Source organism: Ornithodoros turicata, chromosome 3, assembly GCF_037126465.1.
Source record: "Ornithodoros turicata isolate Travis chromosome 3, ASM3712646v1, whole genome shotgun sequence".
Classification (NCBI taxonomy): domain Eukaryota; kingdom Metazoa; phylum Arthropoda; class Arachnida; order Ixodida; family Argasidae; genus Ornithodoros; species Ornithodoros turicata.
Window position 1 is genome coordinate 75220769 of NC_088203.1, and position 19854 is coordinate 75240622.

Genomic DNA, 19854 nt, shown 5'->3' on the forward strand with positions numbered 1-19854 from the left:
TTTCGTAATCTTAGCTTATGTTGCTTTTCACGGATAGGTCCTACGAGATCGGGTCAATGAGTATCGAAACATCTGAAGCAGATTTGCCTTTTCATTAAGAATGCGAATAATTACCTCACAAGCGGCCTCACGGACGTTACCGGTGAAAGGTGAGTGTCAACTGATATCCATGCGTTAAATAATCAAATAAAAATGACAACTTTGAGCACAATCAAAGCGGTCAGTATTGCGCCGCTTTGCTCAGCGAAGAGATCTCGCGACATCTGTCGAGACAATACAACAAAATAAAGTTGCTTATTTATCCGGCGAAGGGCGCTACCTCTGGTTCCCACGGCAACCGGCATGTTGCATACTTGCATGTCTTGAATGGTTGTGAAATTTTAATCATTCCGAGGTCAACACTGTTAAGGCTTGCCTGGAATTAACCACAAGGTATTACAATGAACTAGGAACGGCCTTTTTGTGGCTGTTAATCATATACAGCTACTCGCCTAGCAAAAGAAGGCTGTGACAGCGGGCAATAGTGTGGCACACTCGGTGGTCACCTCATGCTAGAGTTATGTTTTTGCCTCTTCCCCAAAGCGTATAATCATAGCGCTACACCCACATCCAAGTGAACGATGGCACTTTTGTTATGGCTGCTACCAAACGTCTAAGAAAACAGATGTCCCAGGCTTGTACACAACTACATCATGTAGAATGTAGAAACTAGAAGCATGTTCAACCTAGAGCGACTAAATAGCTACGTGCAGCCATTTAGTGACTCTAGTTCGACATAGTTTACTTCACATAGTATAGAAAATAACTTGCTTTTTTGTTGATAAAAGAATCAACCAACAAAAAAGAAAACTTGTGATCCCCGCACGCTACGATAATAATAAGTGATGCAATGTAGCAGTATACAGCTTGGATACATTTGCAGCGCGTGGGCTACAAGCAGTACCAAACGACTGATCGCTACAGTCAATATCACTATTGTTTGGTTTATACGTTCGCAGCATGTCATACTGGCAGCAGTACCCACCGCCACCTCCTGTCGTACATCCTCAGGCTGCATCCGTTCCACCTCCAAGCACTGGCACATGGCCTGCCAACTTCCAGCCATCCCAGCCATCATACAACTATGCCGCACCCTTCCAGCAGCAGCCCAGTCCGTTCTGTGCCATTCAGCCCAATACCTTCAGTCAGGCATCTCATCAAGGTCCTCCTCCTGCTCTTCTGCCTTGGAGCCAACCACTCCCAATGGTGAACACTATTGCTGTAGGGTGCACCAGGGCTGGAGTTCTTACTGAGTGTGAACATGTGTTCAAACCATTATCATGAACCAGGCTTAACCATGTTCTTAGCTTGATTGGTACTGCACTCCATATTGGATATCTGTCACCATCTTGAAGCTATGTACTGGAACAAAATTTCTACAATTGAATCATAGTGGGACTGAAAATGTTTGACCTAATACTTTAACATAAATGTAGTGTACAGGGATATGCACAGGATTTTCATCTTGGAGGTGTGGGTGCAATTCCATAATGGGTATGACACCAGTATTTGCTGTTTTGGGCCTATTTTGGGGGAGCATTGCAAGACCTTTGACGCGGTGTATAGAGGGGGGAACCACTGGCAGTCTATGCAAATAAGGTGATAACATTCCTTTGAGATTGAAGGAAAGCCTATGCCACCCAGTAAGATTTTTGTAAATGCCTTTTAACAGTGTTCTTGTTTTGTTTTTTATCCAGCAGTCTCCACAAAACATCCAGCCAAGTGGTTGGCCAGGAGCACTGTGGGGTCAATCCACACAGCAGAATGCACCCCACAAGCAAACACCTTGTTCGAGTAAACCACCAGATAATACAGGTCCTGACGAAGGAAAGGAAAATGCTCTTTTACAAATTGTTCCTGACTGGATGAAAGAGAAGATTAAGAGACACGAGGAGGAGAAAAGTGCCAATGTGGTGCAAACAGTTTCGACGGCAACTGTGAGAGTACACAATTTAGGAGCAGTGCACTTTCACAGGAATGCTGTGTTTCTCCTCTGCAGAAAACTGTTGATGTTCTACGAGATGCACTCTTGGCAGTCGACAATTTGAAGGAGCTCAGGGGTAGAGCAAAACTGTGTATCAGCAGTGATGATGCCCAGTGGACATTGCTGATGAAAGAAATAAAATCTTCTCAGGTCAGTACTATCATACTAGCAGTTTGGGAGGCAATGATGAGAGCGACATTGCTGCCGATAGCAGGGTATAGTGGTAGCAGAGTATCGGTAATGCATAGTAGTAGCCTCGGAAAGAGTCGGACTAGCAACCTTTTGCTATGTTTTGATTCACTGCGATACTTATGCTCTTCCACGACTAGGAGACAGTGAAGGCACTTTGTGAAGAGCTATCAAAAGAAAACGTACTTGCAGACCTTAAAGGATATGCAAGGAAGCAAAACAAGAAGAGGGTAAGTACATCATCAAACTCCCACATAACACTGACGTAATATGTGCGCTGATTAAAGCAATGTGCAAGAGCTCGTCTCCTAAGAGCTTTGGACCTCGCTACGTGTTCCAGCAAAAATGTCATGCTATTTATAACTAACTCTCCGTTATTGAGAGTTCATTTGAATTCGAGTCACCAAGACGGTGCCGGCCTTGGGTAAGTTACCCTAACCCATTCTTGCCCGAATTTTTGTACGCCGAGGGAAAAATTCAAAATTTTGTTTCTGTGCTTCTCAAAACATAAAGAACACCTGAAAAAAGTTTCAAAGTTTTGCGGTGTTTATTATAGCTTACAGACATAGGATTCCTGTGGGAGTCATTGGTCAATAAAGGTGCTCCCCTCCACAAAACAAAGGAACCGACGAATTGAAGCACGCTGTATTCCCTGCTACTCCAGTCTTATGACTTGTTGTGGAATGCCAAGAAGCAATTCTTGTTTCCATTCAGGCAGAGCCTGACACTACACTTACTGCACTCCGATTTGGAGTAAGAAGAAATGCAGAGCTTACATCTCTGCTTGTCTTTGTGAAATACAGGCCAGTGACCAATTTGGTCATACCGTGTTTCTGATGATGGGCCTGCTTGTCGTGGGCGTCCTACTTTCTTTGTTGGTTGAGGTCGAGAGTTCGACGGACGACCAACTTCCTTTTTCTTTACCTTCCCTGCATTTCAAAGGCCATCTGACATGTCGAGGATGAACTCAAAGAGTGTCAGCTGTTTCACACAGAGCCATGACGACGTTACCGCCGAACCCGAGCTCAAGATCCTGGCACGGGCTCAGCGTGCTTGCTCCTGTGTAGACCAGGAAGTTACAGTTAGTCTGTAAAAATATTAATTGAGTTACAGTTACAGTCAGGGATCGGAACCGGTACTTTTTTCGGTCCGTGTCGGGTTTGGGTTTAGCTCCGCTGAACCGAAATTATCAGCTTGAACCGGTTCAGGTATATCGGTTTGGTTTGGGTTCGCCTCAGGGAGAGCACCACCCCCCCTCCTGCACACACGCAGGCCAAAAAAATCGGCCAGCGGTTGGGACACTTACACGGATGGAACCGTTACCGTTTTCGGTCCCGGTTTAACCGGTTCACGGGCAGTAATTTTGCTAAACGAAAGTGAGCTTATGCTCACCGTCACGGTATATGAGAAAGGTGTGAGATAACCGTTTCAGGTGAGTCAAAAAAAGGTCGGTCAGTAGTACAATTATTTCACTTCTGAACCAATTCCCGAACCAGTAACCGTATGAATTTTTTTCGGTTCAGTTCCAGCTCGTCAGAAAATGACGTGTTTTTTTTTTTTTTTTTTTTCGGTTTTCGGTTTGGGGTTTCGGGGTTTGGTTCCAGTTCCGATCCCTGGTTACAGTTAGTCTGTAAAAGGAGTAACTGTGTCACAGTAAATATAACTAGTTATAGGCTAGTTACTATATAACTAGGGTTCCAAGTTTTTGGAGTTTTCATTTTGGAAAATTCGGAGGGTGTTTATTGGAGTTTTCAACTTTTCCGAAATTCGGAGTTTCTCGGAGGATTAAAAAGTGTGAAAAGTGAACGGCGCCGATTTCGGAGAATTTCAGAGCCATCATCTTAGAGACAATGCAAGGAAAGAAGTGCAAAAGTGACTGAGACCACACAGTGTAGCGCACCGATGTTCTACTTCATAATGAACCCTGAGGCTGGGGAAAGAACATCAATTTATGAAGTTATGAAGATCAATTATCACCAGCTCGCCTGCTGTCTTGATGCTCTTTATGTTCTATTACCCAGAGCTATTGAAGTACAAACAAGCGTATTTGCACAAATTGTGAATGGTGTCCAGAATCAAAATGAGTAGCAGCTGTGACGAACATAGAACTGTTCTGTGCCAAACTAGCCCAGTACCCCAGGATCAAGTAGAGTCACTAGGGTCGAGGATGCATAGAGCAGATGGGATACGTTATGTTATCCTTTTTGTGTCCAGCAACCCTGAAGGAGGACCACTTGTGACCCATTTTTTGTGGTTGTAGATCAGTTTAAAGTCTAAAAGTAGGCGTGGAAGAAGGGGGGACACAGGCAGAAAGAACGGGAAAAACCATTACGCTGCCATATGGGCATTGGAAAAATCTGAGTTCATCGGATAAATCCGATTTTTTGCAAAAAACATCGGAGGGAGTTTATCGGATAAATCTGAAAAGTCGGAAGTCTATACTATATAACACAGTAAAATATAACTAGTGACAGCTACAGTTAGCACATCAAAGTAACTTAGTTACTTTACAGTTACCTTTTGCGGAAAAAATGCTGGGGAAATGCAGCTTTAATAATAATAATAATTGGGGGTTTTCGTCGCGAGACAACTGTGATCATGAGCGACGCCACAGCAGTTGGTCTGTGGATTGCAGTTTTAAAAAATTTTATTCGAGCAATTGCACTATGTTGCAACCACAATTATACCACCTGCTTAGTTGTCGCACTCATTCAATCGCGTATGAATAACTGCTTAAATATGTTCATGTACACATAACAGCAGACAACATCTATGCTAGAGTTTGCCGCATAAAATGCCTACTACCTGCCCCAAAGGTCAACATGGTTCGTGTTCGTGCAGCGGATGACAGTACCTAACACTGGGCCCAAAGAACTACCCACAATTCAGAGACGCTTGCAAGTGTTTTCGCGACATCATAAATCGAAATTTCGACCCACGGAATTATACAGAGACAAGTACTAGTAGGACAAGGAGTGAAATACGTAGCTTACAGCGAGGTGCTTCTTCAAGTTTGACTTTGACATCTTGCCTGCGCAGTAGGTTTTGTGGCATACCTTGTATTTTACCGTCAAGTTATCGCTGTCTTTCTACGCCAAAAACTAAAGCGTGTCTTCACAAAGTGGCCGTGGAAGTTGACACCAAGGGGCACTGAGTTGTTCGGGATGTGATAACTGAACTTTCCTTCCTCTGCTAGTGAAACAGAGTGAAAGAAACATGCAAGATGCGATCACGATGTGGACGACTGCACACACGTCTTGTAGAGGAGGAGAAGGGGCAGAAAGGCTAACGTCGACAAATCAAGAGGCTTGATACTGTTCGAAGAGAAAATAAAATTGTGAACGAAGCAGTGTTCGCATTAGGTCTGTCCGAGCTAGGGTGTCGGTTCGTGGTGTGTTGAATTCTGAAGAACGACAAACGACGTTAGGAAGCTGGGGCTTGGAAAATATGGCACAACCTGAGTAACTTACTCGTAGTTACATTTCACAGTTACTTTAACCAAAGTTGGTAACAACTACGGTTACAGTTACAAGTTACAGTTGGTTACTTGTAATTTAGTTAGTACACAAGTCTCCCATTAAGGCAACGGTCTGAACTCATATGAAAGCTAAACAAACTTGCAAGATTGAAAACTCTCTTGCACACAAGGATTACATGCTGCAATTATACTTTTTGTACGGATATGTATGCCAGGCCTTCTAACCCTAATTTCTATTACTCTGGGCTCTTATTTCTGTTTTTCTTTTTTTTTTTTTTTCCTTTTCCTTGTTGTTGTTGTTGAGTCTTTCCATGCTCCTTAGCTAACTTCTTTCTTTCATTTTTGCTGCAGGAACGTTGCAGACGTCAAGTCGCACAACGTAAGCGCGAGAAGGAAGAGGCTGAAGAACATGCCGCGCAGCAAGAAGCCCGAATAAATGCTTACCGCCAGAGAATATTGGACAAGGCTCTTCAAGAAAAACAGGTTAGGTTACGTTTCTGTTTATCACAGTTCCTGCCTGCTGTTCTTCACAAGACAACTTTTCAGGAGGCTGAAATGAGAGAAGAAGTGGACTCAGTTTTGAGTGAAATTCGTTTTAAAATCAGTCGCACACGAGAATATCTCGAAAAGCTCTCTGCCCTTGAGCAACTGCGTGATGCAAGAAAAGATTCATACAGAAGAAAAGGTGACTATTTTATTATTAACATTATATTATATACAGTTATAAAAGGTGACTATTAGGTGATTATTATTATTACTATAGAGGGGGGCTCTATAGGTGGGGCTACTATAACGACATATAGTACATCCACATCTAGTTGTGACATTTTATTCCAAGAGTGAAAGTTTATTCTGTAGTACTCGTGAGTGTGCTTGACATTTCTTATCAGTGCAAGGTATTGGCAGATGTATTCTTCTGATGTGTCGGTACCTCCAAGACCCAGATACGCTTGCCCTCTTGTTCTTAAATGCGAGGAGATGATGTGCTGCTGCTGTTTTTTCTCCTTCGCACTTCAGGGCAAACAAGAAAGTGCATTTCTGGCAGGGCAGCAAAAATGACCTCCAAATGTGCTATTTTTTCAGTGGCTATTTGCTCGCACTCCATTGGCTCGATCATTTTTCTGAAAACAGCTCACTGAAAGGAGCGGATGTTGTCATCGTCTTTCATAATCAGGGTCTGAAACCGGAACCGAACTGAAAACTGCTTAGAACCAGAACCGTAACGTAACTGGAAATCCTTGCCGTCCATTAACCAACACCGTAAATGCAACTGTAAAACATAATTGCACTACCGGTTTGTAGGGACCCGGTTCAAGCGTGGAAGTGAGGTGACCAGCGAAAATGACTAGTCTAAACATTAAAATGGTAGAAGCAGCACTGATACGGACAAACTCTCATGCAATAAATATATCGTCGAAAATCACCGATTATGTACAACCTCAACTCTTGCTCCATTACATCTATTTGCATGTGAAGTTGAGAATACATAGGGTTCTTCATTTTCGGGTTAAACCCGATTTTTCACGATAGTTTCCCCCGAACGAGTTTTCAAGAATTCAGGGAAAACCCGGTATCTACCCGAAATCCTTGCAGTCCTTCAACTTGTCGTTCTAGGTAAACCATCGGAAAAATTAATCATAATATCAGCAAAGAAAGCTATTTGTGGCAACCTATTTGACCTCCTTTTATAATCCCCTCCTGCAGGAGAAAAAAGACGAGCTTTTGTGGAGCTCGGACAAGTGTTTGAATACTGCGGTCTCTCAGTGCCCAAGTTCCGAACGGTCCCGTCCCAGTGTCAGTGGCTTCATATGTTTTTCGCATATGAGATCATAGTGCCCGATTTCTCCCCGAGCTATCATATGTAAATAGCACCCAATTTTTCCCCCCGAATTTGAAAAATCATAAAACCCGAAAATGAAGAACCCTAAGAATACAACACTAGTAGCTATGTAATTATTAGATTACACCCACAATTTTCATTTCGGCAACAATACCGGCAACTTCTTGTTTACGAGAATGCGAGAATGTGTAGAGCGTGTTTGTTGGAACTGAACGTGATTAAGGACGCGAAGGGCCAAAGACGACACACAGACTCTTGCTTTCTTTCAGTACCACACATTTGCGCCTTCCCCCGTATTTATTTACAGTATGGTAGACATGCGTACCTTAACGCTAAAATTTTAGTTTGACTCTTACAGGTCTGTATGTCGCACCTGAAGCGGATGAAAGGTTCACGACAGAAATGGCATCAGTAAGGTCTCTGCTGGAGAGCCAGCTTGTCAGCTATCAGAAAGAAGAGACCGCTTTGAAAGTGATGCTTGAAAGTGAACAGAAAGAGCAGTACCAGACAAAGAAGATACAACTCAAACAGGACACCATACTCGAATGCCTCTTTGGCAGCCAAGGTACATTTTATCTTTGTTGTACCTTGTGCTCATCCTAAATCTGTTTGTGTGACAACGTTTTTGACAAAAGAGCTACGGCGGCATGTTCTCAGGTATTTGTTTCTAAATGTAGACGTGGACCACATTCTTTACCCATTCTACACATACTTCTGCTCACCAATGACTAGCATCGAAGCATTTATGTCTAACAGGTAAGCCTATTTCCATTTTATTGTTAACAAATGACAGCGACTAAAAACATGCTACTAAGAATTATACATGCATACCCATTTGGCAAGCCTGACCTCAGAGGCACACAGGAACTTTCCTAGTGTGACATGATGTTGTATTTCTGAGCCCCATCACCACTACTCCGATGCAAAATGCTGCCACACTAGCAGGTAGATTGCTGGCAAATTACGTGCCACCAATCAACCGGCCAATCCCACCGCTTATTAAACGAGCAAGGGAGTGCCTTGCAACCCCAAATCAATACTGTATCCACTGAATCAGTCAGGAAATGCACTGAGAAAGATTTCCCTCGAAACCTGTGATTATCTAATTATGGAGCACCATTGGTTAAGGAGTGCTTTCTCCTGTGAGATTCCGGGCAGCAATCTGGTGACAGAGCGACACAAGCAGGGAGAGAGAACGCTCAACGTGGGTGCATGGTTTCGGTTTGGACAACAACGACGTCGTATATTTGCCGTCGAAATCACTTCAAATATGGCGAAAGGCAAATTTCAGCAATGGAGGAAGAGATTATGCGAAACACACAGCGTTTATGGATCGTTCGGTACGCAGCAGCTCGTAAAATGTCACCGACGAAGGTGTGTTCTTACGAAGAAGTTCAAAGGGGAAAACGTGCTCCGGAAGCCATGCTGACAGTCAACGGCTGTATTACATTTCTCGTAGGATTCTGTGTCAACGGTTAGTTACAATCTTGTCTCCAAGTCAAATTAAAACATATTTCATGACGAAGTATGCAAGCTTGTTTGAAAATTTTGCAGTTTGCTCGCAAAGGCCCGTCCGCGAATCGGCCTTATCGGTTTTTTCCTCGTCTCCGGAAAAATTGCCCAAAATTTCCAGGCGAAAAAATTCAAAAATGTAAATTTTCGTGCCTTCGATACGTTCCAACCCGCCAACAGTGCCTTGGGTGCCTCTAATTCGCCAACAACCACCAACTTAGAGCTCCGTCTGGCTCCTCCAAGCGATCGCCGTCGCTTTCACATATGGTCCGAGTTCTGGTCAGAGTGGACGGGTTGTTCCAATTACCTATCGCTGAGTAGACAACAGTCTCATGGGGTGCTCTGCTCTGCATTTATGCCTAGAGTGTGACCACTACTAAAGTCTCTAGCTCATTGTATGCTGTGGCTTGGCCGGCAGTGCTTCGACTCAGCAGTAACCGCGTTTGTTTCCATTTTCTCATTTCCCATTGTAAAGGATGAACATTACATACTGACACATTGTGGAGAGACCAACTGCTTTTTATGTGCTTTTCCATGTGAACAGTGGACATCACATCCCTCCCTCCAATGCTGCTGCACAAATACCTGTTGGTAGTGCATCTGCTCTTCCGCTCCTCCTTTCTGCCCTTTCCACGCTGCCTTCTCCTCCTGCGCACTATCCCCGCGCACGCTCTCTGCGATGAACAGACCTATCGTCGTGTTCAACTTATGAAGGAAAAGAAATCTAGTCCATAAACTACGTACGTCGTTGGGGATAAGGACACAGGAGAAATACTGCAGCGCCACTATGTGCCATCAGTAGGGGAGCACACTTTCTGCTCCAGCGTAGTGTCGCGAGGCCAGTCTTAACAGCCAATTCGAAAGCAAAGTGAGTATGATGGATTACATTATCTAGTGCAGGGAGAGCGTGTGACCTCTCTGCGTCCAGCCATCCTATCTGCGGCGCAATGTAATATTTTGAGGGCTAACTGACTAGATTTCAAATATATTCCAAAAGCCGGGAATCATAATGCAAGATGGAAACAATAACACCGACTTAACATAACAAACTAACCAATTTATTCAGACGTTTCGTCTCCCATACGGGAGACATCATCATGATGTCTCATGATGTCATGTCATCATCATGATGTCTCCCGTATGGGAGACGAAACGTCTGAATAAATTGGTTAGTTTGTTATGACTAGATTTCTTTTCCTTCTTAAGTTCAACATGACTGTACATGGCTACTACTAGTGGTTAGCCCTGTAGAGGTGCCACTTTTAAAAAAAGTGACGGGGAATTTTACTGCCTCTTTGAGATACGCTTGTGAATGGGGTAAATTCTGCTAATGTCTCGTGCATTTGTGCTTTTTGTGCAGGGAAGCATGGGATAGGTGCATTGTGCCTCAAAGCTATCCTCAGGGTGAATCAGTACCAGTTCAGTGGGTCAAGCCTGAGCAGCCGTCATCGCAGATGTGGGCAGAATACTGCAGCCATTGAAACGAAATGAGGCACAAAAACTTATAACAGAGAATTACCGTAGTTCAACATACTGCAATGGGTGATGCCTCTCGTTGATATTGGATGAATGTGCACTTTCTATCTACCCAACGTCTTTAAAAGTGACTGAATGCTGAAAACACTCGAATATATGCAGCAGTTTTGCTAATACATCATGTTCGAAGAATTTTTGCTGGTTATTTTGATTTCTGCAGATACTAATGGGTTTTGTTCTTTTGTAGTGGTCAAAGTTTGAACACATTGGTGACATACTTTTTCTGTACACGTCACCCCAGATGTGCATCATATTCAAAGGAACTTCATAAATCGCAAGTATAGAAGCAAAAGCCTAAGGCCTAAGACAGCCGATATTTCAAACGGGGGATTGTCGCTGTACTGTTCCAGCGGAAGCACAGTCTTCTGTTTGAAATATCAACAGCCTCTAATCTGACAAAAGTTTTTGAGACTTCGTGTTGTGTCTGTCCCTTCGTGTTCCCTAGTCTCGGGGTTTTACATTATGCATCATCTTCACCAGCTCGCTTGCTTCCTAGCCATTTTTTCATACTCTAATCTGAGGCACGCTGGCCACTTGCTCCACTAACAAAGTTGTCTTCGTTGTCGAACATGTCACACAACTATGATCATGTTACGACAATGTCACACAGCTGAAGGGTGGTGACCGTGGCATGGAATTCCAGGATGTACAAGATGGCAGCACAGGTAATCATAGAGGCGTAAATGATGTCTTGCAGCCACTTGAAAGAGGCTAGTTTCTGCACCAGATGTTCCAAAAGGTCAAAGCATGCGAGATGGGCATCTTGTTTGCCATTCCCAGCAAGTATAGAACTGTGCATGTGGAGTGGGATGTGATGTTTATGTGGTAAAAAGGGACACCGGCATGCACAACAGTTAAAACAATTTAAAATGACGTTTTGGAGTTCATATGGATTACATCGTCAGAAAAAAGACGTGCCAGCGCCTGCTCTAAACTACGTATTTAAGTATCAAAGGGACCTAGCATTCAGGAAGTGGCCCGCGCTGTTTGTTAATAGCCCCTTCCGTTTTTTTAAATATAGTAATTGTTTCCGTACGCCCCAGCACTTCTCCCTGGCTAAGATAGGTGGCTTATCTAGGCCCACGGTGTGTCCTGTAGTCCGGGCGTGTTCCCAAAGTTCGGATTGTTTCTTCTTTGCTGTTTCAGTATCTCTTCGGTGTTTGTTCATGCGTATACGCATCTTCCTACCAGTTTCACCACCACATGTTGCCGAGCAGTCACAACAGAATACCTTATATATACAATACCGCGTTATTCACCCACATATGTCTCATCCTTGGGGTGACATAGCAATTGTCTCATGGTTCTCGTAGGATTAAAAGCTGTTCATATAATCCTACCTGTGCCAGTGTTCGACGTGTAGGTTCAGAAATTATTTTTATGTAGGGTATACGCCCCGTGCAGCGCCTATAGTTGCGCCACAAGCGAATCCCATAGCGGGAGGAGCGGACACTTTTCCCGGGGCTCGTAGCACACTCCGCGGTGTTGCCGCTATGTGGCCTGCTGCATCATGTTTACCGTAAGCACCTCGATATTCCGAACACAAAAGCAGTAAGCTATCCAGTTCGAGAAAAACTACGACTGCAGAGCGCAGAGATGTGGCACGTGTATAATATTACTGCACCAGCCATGGCTGTGTTGCACGCCCGATGGTGTTATCGTGAAAGACAATGAGGTATGACTTCTACATGTACAGCTGGAGTGTCCACACTCACGTGCAAAAATTGACATTGTGGACGACAATAGAAGGGCATTATATATTCCTTACCCAGCTTTCGACGGGGCCCAAAATGCAATGTTAAAGGAGTACTGACCATCGAAAGACCACTGACCATTGTAAGACCATTGAAACTTCCGTTCCAACAGTTTTGTATAGTGAATAATTACGTGTTTAGTATTTATTTTATATTGTAGGAATTAAAAAATCTCATGCAAGGTTCCTAACTTTATTCAAGAGTGTAACATGACTCCATGATACACAGGGTTGCAAAAAATCGCGATTTTAAAAAATCTAATAAATCGGATTCATTTGATTTAATCAACTCCCTCCTAAATGACCATTTTGCTCATAATCGTGAAGACAATGTCTTAATAATTCGTAGTGATTCGTACATAGCATTAAATTTATACCCCATGACGCGTTGGTTTCCGTGATGATGTATACTATCATGAGTTAAACAACAGAGCTTGGCCCATGCAACTATTGGCCTTAGTGTTTTTGGAACGACGTTGAAATACAAGCTGAGATTTTACGCTATACATTGTGGAGTTCTCTTCAATGTCACAAAGCAATTTCCTTTCCAATGAAAGTTATTTGGTAAAAGGCAATAAAATTATTTAAATCTCGATTAGCACTAGTGGTTGAAATCGCGATTAAAATCAGTATCATACAAATCACGCAACCCTGATGGTACATCAAATGAAGAGCATGCTTATGTTAGGAATGTAAGACAGCTTGTGTCAACTTCTGAGACCTCGCCAACACGGTGTTTTGTTCTTAGTGAGTAAGTGTAGAGTGAGAATAGTTGTTCTTAATTATTGGCTTTTGCAAGGAGCTTGAGCTTGAAGGAGCGGACTTCCCTTGTAAACGGAAAGAAAAATAGACGGAACAACGAAAAGATCGTACTTGGATCATTTGACTTAGCACCGTCCGCAAAATTGTGATTACATATTACAGTGTTATTGGTGGACATCCACGAAGAGCTATCTTTACTAAAAGAAACAATGAACGAAGTTCGCTTCGACAGTGGATAACACCACTCAAAGCGAACACGTTTCACTGCAGCGTTTTACTGCGACCCACTTCTCTCCTTTTCACGAGGCTTCCCAAGAAACGAATAAAATTTCGTTCCAGGCGGTGCACTAGTAGGTTAATGCACATTTCACCATGCAACAACTGTTTTTCGGCTTCTTCAGCACCATACGACGTGCAGCAAACACACAATAGAGAGTTTTAGCAAACGGGATCTGGCAGCTCCCGATCGTTAATAAATACGGTGAAATCGAACCGATCGTATCCGGAAGAACGCCAGCACGAACACTTTTAGCAAACCGGAGGGAGCCGGAGACGCGCTCGCTGCCAAACCGCCCGATATCTTTTCAGATGACGAAGAGGATTGAGAAGAAGTAGTTCTACTGCTGTCCACATTTTCACGATTGAAAGAACTTTCAAAGTACTATTGTGCTTTTTTTTTTCCTGACCGTGAACAGGTGCTGCTCGACAAATGTGTGGACCTAAAGTGTATTCTTCGAAACTTGGAGAAAAGACAGTTGCGGCTAAGTTATTCTTTCGTTTTTGCATGCTTGGAACAATGCTTACTGCTACCGCAATGTAAGTGAAATGCGCCGGAGACTCTCCGAGCTCCTCACAGAGAAAATAAAGATAATCGGTGATCGTAAAACGCTTTCGGGCGGGTGTCATACTAGCAAACGACGTAGCCGTTATGAACCGCATGGCACGAAAAACTGGCCGAAAACTGTCCGAACCGAAATTGGGACCGAACTTTTTTCTGTGCATCACCGCATGCTACCGAAATCCACCCCGAATTTCGGCCGAAGACTTTTGGCCTTGGGGAACATCGCCTTTCAACCATCCAGGTCAATGAGATATAATCCCTGTATTCATAGGGGTAGAAGGTAGAAGTCCCACACACGGCAACAGTCAACCCGATTGCTACGTCATCCGCTGCTATGGTTCTCCTTCCGACTGGATAGCCATTGGATGTTTCTACTTTTTCGGTTGGCGTCACTTCCCATTTCGGACACTGATCTCTATGTATAAAGGCTGGATCGCGCATGGGAGAGGGGCTCGTGGGGGAGAGGCGTGCCTTCGGGCCGCCATGTTGGTGGGCCCTAAAGTGCTGTGTGTGCCCATAGAAAACAATGGGAGGCAACAGAGATTGTGAGTATTTATTGCGCTGCTAGCATTGATCATTGTTTGTCATCACACAATTTTGTAAGGTGCCAGTATACTGATGTATCCTAACGGTGTTTCACAGGTGTCCTGCCGTTCGATTCTTAATTACGTTATGTTTTGCATTCCGAAACTAGACCGTCACTGCAGTGCAGCGCTGGGGATTGTACTACAGCACGTTTCCCAGCCAATATTTCAATAAGAAATGACTTGAGGTTAACAACAACCATGTATATAATATCCCGTACTGCGTTCTGAACAAAAATTGTTCCATAAAGAACGGTCCGGGAAAAGATATACTACTCGCATGGCAGAAAGAGATCGTTCTGTAGAATCACAGCCGTTGTTTTAGCCGTGTATGCGTTTAGTATGATTTATATCAAGCATCACCTTAGAAAGAGTCTTTTAGTAAACGACAGCGGTGCTTTGCCTCGCAAATGGTTCCGGGACATTTGATCGAACGCCGTTTCGTCGAAAGCCGTTTGATCGAATGCAGGACATTTGGTCGAAAACCATTTGATCGAACGCCGTTTGATCGAAACGGCAGCGGTCGTTTGATCGATTTTTTTAATGGTTAACTTGGAGTGTCGAAAATGACAAAAAAAGACAAGAAAAAAAAAAAGCTGCAGTTCTAAATGCAGTTATCCTAAGGAACATTTAACTTTGTCTAATCTGCTTCCCCGTAAACACATTCTTCATGCTAACCCACTTTTTCGTGTCCAAAAAGCTGTACAAGGGCCAGGGTTGTTCACCCTTAACCCGTTGGACAACCGAATAGGTTTTTCCGCTCTAACACATAGTGACTAAACATGCTGTACTTGTTAATCCCCCAACCCTTTGTCAAATAAGAATTGGTGTCAAGTATTAAACATTTTGGCAGATGAATTAAAAAATAAGTAAATTACATTTTTGATTATTTATTCCCGTCGAATGTGAACAAATTTTAACAGTGTATTATTGTTTGTAATCAACTGACCACTGTATAGGAGAAAGAGCAGTTTCAGTTTATTTACTTTTCGCCTATGTGCAAGTGAACCTAAATTTAGTTCTTGCAACAGGCATGTAACCGAAGAAGTCCTTCAAAACTTAGACAAGATAAACAGGGCAGCAGATCTTTGTACTTTCTCTATTTCTTCGGATAGCGTGCATGTGTAGTGATTCGAGGCTGCAGATGCATACTCTAAGGTCGAACTAAGGTTTTACATGCTATTAATTTAATATCTCTAGTTGTACCATGGCGAATTTCGTTCTTAGCACCTACAGACTTCGAGTGGCTTTGCACATATGACTATCCCGTTTCAGACCGTTCCCTTTAAATATGTCGCCAGCAATAAGAAGGGTGCCCAGAACAAGGATAGACTATCGGCTGCAAAAAGCAAAAAAAAAAAAAGAAGAAATAAAAAAAGCAGAGGACACTGATTGCCTGCTCCGTATGCTCGAGTCAAAAGTTACAGAAAAAGTGGTGCGGACAACACAGTGCATGCAGCTTTGAATTCCCTTCGAACAAACGTCTTTCGAACAAACGGCGTCGATCAACCGGCTTTCGATCAAACGGCTTTCGACCAAGCGGCGTTCGATCAAACGCCTTCGATCAAACGGCGTTCGACCAAATGGGCGGACACCCTCGCAAATATGGACACACCGAAGCAGCGCAAATAATTACTTCACGCAATTAGATCACACTCGTTAGGACAGTTAATCAGGTAGTGATGTAAGCTTAATCAATTAAGTTACTTAGAAAGTGGTAACACCTCCTTGAGACACAGGACTTATCTCTTTTTGAAGTACAGCCCTTCTATGTTTGTTTGCTTCTTCCTTTATTTGTTCTGATTATTTGCAGGTGCGGTTGTGCCAAACTGAATGTCCTTCTCCAGCACTCACATGCTTTTGTTGAATACAACTGCAGCGTGAGAAAGGCTGCTTGGAGACGGGGTCCTGCTATCCAGTGCTGACTTTGTCATGCTTGTTATGTGGAGCATGTTCCAAAAAATGCAGCTCCACGTATGGTCTTCAAATTGCAACAGGACTATTTGGAGCTTGAAACAGTTGTGATTGTCATTTTGGCCCTTGTGTACCCAGTCTGTGAAACGCAAACAAAAAAGTCTAACACGATATGCTTTTGTAATGAAGATCACTGATGATGAGTAAAGAGAATATACGAGTTCAAGTTTATTCAATATTTTATATCATTCATTATATTATTCAACATTTTATGTCAAGTTTATACAACATCAAGTTTATTCAAGTTCAAGATTTATTTCTTGCACTTATGCGTTTCAGGATACAATGAACGTGCAGGGAGGTCGCAAAAGACTACATTTATTGTTTTGTGACCAAGCTACAATGGCAATATATATTTTAGGAATGACAATGGTGAGGTACGCTCTCTCAATTTTAGGTTGGAATGAGCAATGAATAGCAACTTCCCTCCTGATATTTTCTCATATATGCTAAATTTTAAATTTAATGTGATCGAATATGTGATAATATAATAATAATATATAAGAATATAATATGTGATAAATGAATGTGATCAACAGTAGATGTAAACAACATGAGTAGCCAGAGAAGTGCATTCACAATAAATAATTTTCTTCTTATAGCGTATATGTGCATGCCTATTAACTGAAACAATTATCACAGTTCCCTGACAAGTTTTAATTTCTGAGAGTATACTGTAGAGGCTGCTTCGATCTACAACAGTTCATACAAGGTATTATATACTGTGAATGCCTTTAAAAATCCCGTGTGACACACATGCCTGTACTTTCTGGAGGTGCTGTGGTAGTCAAAGTTTGTGGGCATTATGCAGGTTCTGCACCCATTTCTTGAGTATGTCGAGGCAGCTGTGAAGTAACCTGCATTGATGATGATTATTCCAATTTTTATGGTGCATCGACAACAAAGGAAATAATGCATCAAAAGATTGGTTTGGGTGCAACCAGTTAAAAATGAATATGTTGTTTAATAAATGCATTGGACAAATGTTAAAACATCAGTTTAAAACATGGTTTACAATCCCTGTATCTTCTAAAAATTAAAAAGATTAAAAACTATTCTAAAAAGAATATGGGGAACTCTTCTAAAAAGAATTATAATCTCTAATTATTATATTGCTGGGTGAAGGAGCCTAAAGTGTAAGGTGTGTTTCTGATGTGAACATGTAAGAAAATATGCAAAACTGAGAGAGGCTAACCATAGTGCGTGCACTGAGGTTGTTCCTTCCTGTAAAGTAGAAACCAGTGGATGAGGAACGTGATACTTACCTGTACACCCAGCCGTATCACACTGCACAGATTATTCACTGGGTAGCCCTCATGACGAAACCTGTATTGAGAGACCACTTTTGCCTTAAAAACTGCTACAAATAGCACGACACGCTACAGATTATTACTATCGTAACAAGCTGACGATACAGCTCAGACACAAAGGCGTTATTCAAGTCGCGCCACACCACCGTTACGTAGGATTCTTTGTCACAAATCAAACCAAGGCACAAAACAATACCAATACATGAAAAAAGGTGACAATCTTGGTCTCATTATGACGTAATACCGAACTTGTGCGCGAAGGTAATTCAAAGAAATGAATGTGGCACTTGCTTCCGCAGAGAACACCGTGTACCATGCTAGCAATGCATGCAAAAAAGCGCTCGAGTGCTTGCACATATATTGATGACAACACTACCTGTGTAGTGTAACATGTTCGTTCAAGCATATTATGCACTCAAACTGTATTTGCAGCCGGGTAAAATGCAAGTGTGCTCGATTGAACGTCGGAAGAGCGATCACGCAACCTGCATCCAGTGCTCGTTTTGGGCAAAAAAACACTTCATAATGGTCAACTAAATATACAGAATGGACGCCTATTTACTCCTCGATGAAGAGTGACTCACCTGTATAAATTTAGGCCCTGTAACATTGCCAGTACGGTTGGTACGACCGTAATTGCAAGAAGTTGCCATGATCGCTGCGGCGCTGCGGCGACTGTTGTGGAAGATGGCGGCCGGTTTCTTCACGCTCGTGCTCCCAATCCGCGATCCAGCCTTTTACAATCGAGATCAGTGATTTCGGAGGAGAAATCTGGCTTGGCCTAGAGCCACTTGGCCAGATCGGGCCGAATTCGGCACGGAATTCTGTTCTCCGAAAAAAGTTCGGTCCCGAATTCGGCTCGGAAAGAATTCGGACGCTTTTCGGGCCATGCGGCTAGCGAGCGGAGCTCCGGTGACGGCCGGAGAGATACGGTGAGGGTGACGTCATGTGAGCATGCGCAGTTGCGTGGCCGGCCCGACGGTAATCTACTGAGCGGGAGGACGCACTTTGCTAAAACTCTCAGGCTGGACGTTGCGCGCTACGGACGGAGCCCCGGAAAAACTTTCCGTGCTTGACGCAGGGCGGCGCGAGAAGCGCTCTGCACGAGGCGTATGTGACATAAATGGGCGTGCTGGTGGTTTCACGTGTGTGCCGCCGTGTTCTACGACGGTTGTCGTCAATGAAAGACTGGATACGCCCTGCCTTGCAAACAATTCCTAACAGTCTCCATTTCTTCCATTTTTGAGTTGGGGCTGGATGGAACATTTAGCAAACGCGAAGTCAACGATCTGACCATTGCCCTCTTGTGAACCATAGTGCAATACCAGTCCTGAATCGCAAGGTTGTGATGCGACGCAGTATCTGAGGGACTGTGGCATGTGAATGCGATGCAGGCATAACTTGTTGTGTTAGGTTTGCAGCGTGACTAGAGATGCGAGCCCTCCGGAGCAGCACGGTTTTGTTCCTTTTTTCCTCGGCATCGGCAAAAAATTGCCACAAGACAAAGGAAATAAGGCTCTGGTGGCGTTTTCCTTTTCTTTGTTACAGTTTTCTTTTTACCAAAAAAGGCTATGAGAGCATATGCTGCACTAGCATGCCGACTATACATCCAGGCAGGCATTTTGTCGAAGAGAGTATATAACTGCTAGATTACCTGAATTAATAAGAGTGATATTAAACGGTAGGAACAACTTATTTATTTACACATGGTAAACAAGACTTTCGTGCACGAGTCTGCACTTCTTCAGGTTACAAAAATATAAACATGGTACAGGCACATATACAGGGTGTTTCAAAAAACGTGTCATTCGGACTTTATAAAAAAACGGGGCGACGGAAAAATACGGGGTAAACGGCATTTGTGTGGCAACTGAATTTGCCATCTTTCAAAAATATTTTCGTTTGATTTTAATTAAAATAAATTGAATTTCTTTAATTGAACTCCAAAATTTTCCAAGTCAACCTAACGTTTTTTTTACAGAATTAGAGAGCCCGTAGCGAACTTAGTCCGATCCACTAAGAAATCCGCTCGATATTGCAAATGGAACTGCC

General features: G+C 43.1%; 2 protein-coding genes across 7 annotated transcripts in view; one reads left to right on the forward strand and one right to left on the reverse strand.

Annotated features, from left to right (window-relative positions):
* LOC135388620 (protein prenyltransferase alpha subunit repeat-containing protein 1-like) overlaps positions 1-19854 on the reverse strand; it is a 59347-nt gene that overhangs the window by 8420 nt on the left and 31073 nt on the right. The window contains exons 2-3 of one of the 4 annotated variants that reach the window (XM_064618267.1): positions 6135-6240; positions 3039-3271 (exon numbers count right to left, since the gene is read on the reverse strand). The gene's annotated coding sequence lies outside the window, so the exon portion shown is untranslated. Of the gene's footprint in view, positions 1-114; positions 3014-3038; positions 3272-6134; positions 6258-19854 lie in introns of those variants that run through there. The other 3 variants (XM_064618268.1, XM_064618269.1, XM_064618266.1) reach the window with 3 other exon arrangements.
* On the forward strand, positions 319-11917 carry LOC135388619 (programmed cell death protein 7-like). Of its 3 annotated transcripts, XM_064618263.1 has the most exons (11): positions 319-432; positions 999-1245; positions 1737-1976; positions 2039-2173; positions 2353-2442; positions 6042-6173; positions 6237-6375; positions 7889-8095; positions 8208-8286; positions 10403-10542; positions 10618-11917. In XM_064618263.1, exons 2-10 carry the CDS (start codon positions 1000-1002, stop codon positions 10521-10523), a joined length of 1389 nt encoding a protein of 462 aa, XP_064474333.1. In that variant the 5' UTR covers positions 319-432; position 999; the 3' UTR covers positions 10524-10542; positions 10618-11917. The 3 variants fall into 3 exon arrangements, with proteins under 3 accessions (XP_064474333.1, XP_064474332.1, XP_064474334.1); XM_064618262.1 differs by having other exon boundaries at positions 10403-11917; XM_064618264.1 differs by having other exon boundaries at positions 1740-1976; positions 10403-11917.